The sequence below is a fragment of the Raphanus sativus genome, chromosome 9, assembly GCF_000801105.2.
Source record: "Raphanus sativus cultivar WK10039 chromosome 9, ASM80110v3, whole genome shotgun sequence".
NCBI classification, from domain to species: domain Eukaryota; kingdom Viridiplantae; phylum Streptophyta; class Magnoliopsida; order Brassicales; family Brassicaceae; genus Raphanus; species Raphanus sativus.
In genome coordinates, this window is record NC_079519.1 from 3,323,885 (window position 1) to 3,328,357 (window position 4,473).

Sequence of the window (4,473 nt, forward strand, 5' to 3'; positions counted from 1 at the left end):
TTTTTTTGTGCACAACAACGCACTCTACCTATACTGTTTAAGAAACATAAAAAAGATGGGGAAAGAGGGTAACAGCAGAAAGCAGCAAAGTTTGAAGAAACCCAAATTCAAAGGTACTCAATTTCATCTGAACCCTCCTGGTCCCTTTCGCCAAACTAAAGAATGATTACACCAAATCCAAATTTCCCCTATAAATTACTGTTCTCATATAATATAGAGTTTACCTCTCTTCTCTTCTCTCCCTCTCTATCTCTTCTTTTATCCGTTTACATGTTAATGTTTCTAGAAATCTGCAAAACCCTTGATAAAATAAACTTCTGATTTCAACAAAAACCATGTATTAATATCACCATTATGTACTCACATGCCCAAAACTTTCGCAACACTCAACCCTAATAAATTTTGTTGGATCATTCTTTATTGTTTTCTGTTCTTCTGAGTTTTCTTAGAGAAAGTGATTATGTGTTTAATGTGTTTGTTGGGAGATGTGTCAGAAACATCAAGAAGACGAACAACAACAATAAGAAACCGTATTAAATGTTGTCTTTTGAATCACTGAAGAAGAAGAAAACAACAGCACAGCAGATGTTTTCATCATCATAGTCCGCACCAAGTTTCATTCAAGTCCGTTACGATGTTTTCTTCTAGATTCTTCAGATTGGTTCTATTACTTTGTCTTGTCTCCTCTTCCTTCTCCACCGCTTCTCCGTCAAATTATACTGCCGCCGATCAAACTCTTCGGCCGCAAGAAGAGCTCCAGAAGCTGAAACTGATTAGACAAGAACTCCAAAAGATCAACAAGCCTGCCGTCAAAACCATTCAGGCAATTTCTATATTCTCCAGAGTTGTCAATATGATCATTGCATTTAGAAAGATCTCTTTGTTACCTCTATTTTCAGTTGATTTCTGCTTTAAAAAAAATTTCCTTGCGGTTTTACTCTGTTTTGTTACTCTGTTCTTACTCTGTTTTTTTGTTCTGTTTCTTCTCTCTATGTGTTATGTTTATGCAGAGTTCAGATGGAGATATAATAGATTGTGTTTTGTCTCATAAGCAACCTGCTTTTGACCATCCTCTCTTACAGGGACAGAGACCAATGGTAGACTACTCTCCCTCTTCTTCTCCATTTTCTTTATGGTCTTTCCACAGTTAAAACCATAAGCATCACCTGAATGAATTCATTTTTTCTTAACTTTAGGATCAGCCTGAGCTCCCCGAAGGATACATCAAAGATGAAGAATCCAATGAAGATTCTCAGCTGTGGAGTTTATCCGGCGAGTTTTGCCCGGAAGGTACGGTCCCGATTAGAAGAACAACGGAACAAGACATGTTAAGAGCAAGTTCTGTTCGGAGATTTGGTCGGAAAATCAGGCGCGTGAGGAGAGATTCCGCAAGTAACGGCCACGAAGTAAGTACCATTTTATTAATACTATAATAATCAACCAAAAAGTCAGAGCTTTCATTTAAAGAAAAAGATATACTAATGATACCAAAGTTCAGCTTTTACGTAATTCTTTGCACGCACTTGCATCCAAGCTTCAAAAACAATTCGATTTTCAAAAAATCAAAATAAAAATGAATACATTTTTGTAGCATGCGGTGGGATACGTATCCGGGAGACAATACTACGGAGCAAAAGCTAGTATAAACGTATGGTCACCACGCGTCAGTAGCCAACACGAGTTCAGTCTTTCTCAGATTTGGGTTATAGCCGGTTCGTTCACTCACGATCTTAATACCATCGAAGCCGGTTGGCAAGTACGTCATTAACATTACACAGATGATTATAATGCGATCCATATAGTTTTTCTTTATGGTAGCAATTTGATTACAGATTAGTCCGGAGCTATACGGAGATACATACCCAAGATTCTTTACCTATTGGACGGTAAATTTTTAGTTACTTTTGTTTTACTATGCTAAAAGTAAATAGTTTAATTGAATTACAATTTGCTAACAATGGTATTGATGATGATTTTTCAGTCCGATGCATACCGATCAACGGGTTGCTACAATTTGTTGTGTTCCGGTTTCGTTCAAACCAACCGTCGAATCGCCATAGGAGCTGCGATTTCTCCTAGATCTTCCTATAGAGGTGGACAATTCGATATAAGCTTATTGATCTGGAAGGTGACTCTCTACCCTCCTCCATATTCATTAATTAAATTACCTTATACTATGGGTTTTAGTTTGTAAGTTGCTAATCACATAGTTAACATACACTTTTGTGAATCATCAGTTTTATCTCGTTTATTTCATTTTTTAAATATTTTTCTGTAATTCAATAGCGTTACCAATCATATCTAACATTAAGAAAAGAATTCAAAGCACATGGTTCACTGTTCACATCAATGTTCCCTGCGTCAACCCAGCTCATTCAACTTGTACTTTTATAAGATGTGTCTCCACATAGTCTTAAGAGTACTATGTGTCTCCACATAGTCTTAGTGTAATTTTCTCTACTTTAAATCTGTATTATTCATAATATTAAGATTGGCGTTACTTAATGCAAGTTCGTAAATGTACTTGTATAGGATCCAAAGCACGGTCATTGGTGGCTACAATTCGGGTCGGGTACATTAGTCGGTTACTGGCCAGCGTTTCTATTCACGCATCTAAAGCAACATGGGAGCATGGTACAATTCGGAGGCGAGATTGTGAACACCCGACCTGGTGGTTCACACACTTCGACCCAAATGGGCAGTGGCCATTTCGCCGGTGAAGGTTTTGGTAAAGCATCTTATTTCCGGAATCTCCAAGTGGTTGATTGGGACAATACTCTTCTTCCCGTTTCGAATCTAAAGATCCTCGCAGATCATCCCAATTGTTATGATATAAGAGGTGGGACGAATCGTGTATGGGGTAACTATTTTTATTATGGAGGTCCAGGAAAAAACCCTAGATGTCCATGAAGAATCAAGAAACGTACGTTACTATTATTCTTTACATGTGTTGGCTTAATGATTTTTGGGATTAGAAAGGAATTTACAAGTATCTTTGCGGCTAGGTGTTTTGCAAATATCATGTGGATGAATTTATCACCACGAGGGCACTTTGTTTTTGTTTTTTTTTTCACAAATGGTAGTTGTTTTTTTTTTTTTTTTTTGTTTAACCTGGGGGTATCCCAGGCCCAGAAGGCCCAGACTAATCCCCAAGGGGAAGGAATGCCCACGGATAGACGCCCCTCCCAGTTTTTCAAATGGGCCGAAAGCATGGCCCATATCCGTGTGGGTGACAAGAGCGTTGCAAGGTAGTTCCCTCCGGCGTGGATCGAACCCCCTACCTGGGTGCAGGCGGGGACCCGTCCTAACCATTGGGCTACAACGTCTTGTCTAAATATCATGTGTCATACTTTTTTGTTTGTTTTATTTTTAGGAAATTGTGATATTCTATGGATTTTTGTAATTTGTAAATGTAGACAATTCGTAAGACCGAATGGCGAATGTTGTATTGTTATGTCGTATACTCGTATCAAATGCCTTCTCAACTTTAACTTTTTTTTTTAATCTACAATGGTGAGATTCGTCATTGGTGGACCAGAAGGCAGTTATGTGGAAACAGTATGAATTAGTTGTAGCAGAGACCGAATCATTAACTGGGATGGTTATAAATATTGATTCTGACGACTAGATTCAACATTCATGTCACAACTGAACTGTCTATTTTTAATAAATACTGTACTAATATAATGAAGACTTAACCAAAGATGAAAGAAAATTAGAGGTGGAGATATATTTACGTGGTACCATAAACTAAAATGCAGATTTTAATGAGGTCTTCGTTTTTTTTTATAACCGAGTGTCCTGACTCTATCGTGGTAGTCCAGACTAGAGACCGAACTCTTAACGGTGCGGACGCAGATCATAGCCAGTAACGGTCTTCGGTCTCAGGCGTTAGAGCAAGTCCGCATGTAAATTTTTTGGTGGTCAGTGCAAATCAAATCCGGAGTCGTATTTGCAGCCGCAAACCGTACACCACCAGACTAACTCGTCCCGGTTGGTCTTCATTAAATGCATCCAGATGCTATTTAAAGCAAACTTATTTACAGTTAGGCTAGGGATCAATCTACGGCTCAGACTCACGATCATGTCTCCATTCTCCATGCACATTTAAATCAATTTGAAATATATAGTACAAATAAGTTTCAGTCGGTTCAAAAACACTCTGAAACCTATATAATAATAGCACTATTCATAGAGTAAAAGAAGTGTTGAACTCTTTTTTCTTTAACCAAAAAAGAGTGTTAGACATAGATTACTTACCACTTACAGCTGTTATTAGAATGTGTTAACGAACGAGGAAATATGGGCCTTTACTACGGCCTAATAGACGTAGCTGAAAATGGACTGAACTTGTTAGATATACGGCCTTGACCAATTTGGGGCAACACAAAGTTGATATACTATAAGAAATAGACATTGGTCGTTTAGTGAATATTGTCGAGCTATCGACTAATTCTTTACACAAGCGATGGT

At 38.0% G+C, this 4,473-nt stretch overlaps 1 protein-coding gene across 1 annotated transcript; it reads left to right on the forward strand.

Moving 5' to 3' along the window:
• On the forward strand, positions 1-3,494 carry LOC108823949 (uncharacterized). The gene is made up of 8 exons (XM_056993414.1): positions 1-113; positions 495-823; positions 1,011-1,097; positions 1,197-1,406; positions 1,592-1,756; positions 1,833-1,886; positions 1,982-2,128; positions 2,533-3,494. The coding sequence occupies exons 2-8, from the start codon at positions 635-637 to the stop codon at positions 2,908-2,910; spliced, it is 1,230 nt and encodes a 409-aa protein (XP_056849394.1). The 5' UTR covers positions 1-113; positions 495-634; the 3' UTR covers positions 2,911-3,494.
• Positions 3,495-4,473: the final 979 nt, after the last annotated feature.

Bases quoted from the DNA above. Each gene is read 5' to 3' on its own strand.
- LOC108823949 (XM_056993414.1), top strand. From the start codon at position 635: ATGTTTTCTTCTAGATTCTTCAGATTGGTTCTATTACTTTGTCTTGTC. The intron at 824-1,010 runs GCAATTTCTATA...ATGTTTATGCAG, and splicing joins CTGCCGTCAAAACCATTCAG to AGTTCAGATGGAGATATAAT. The intron at 1,098-1,196 runs GTAGACTACTCT...TCTTAACTTTAG, and splicing joins TACAGGGACAGAGACCAATG to GATCAGCCTGAGCTCCCCGA.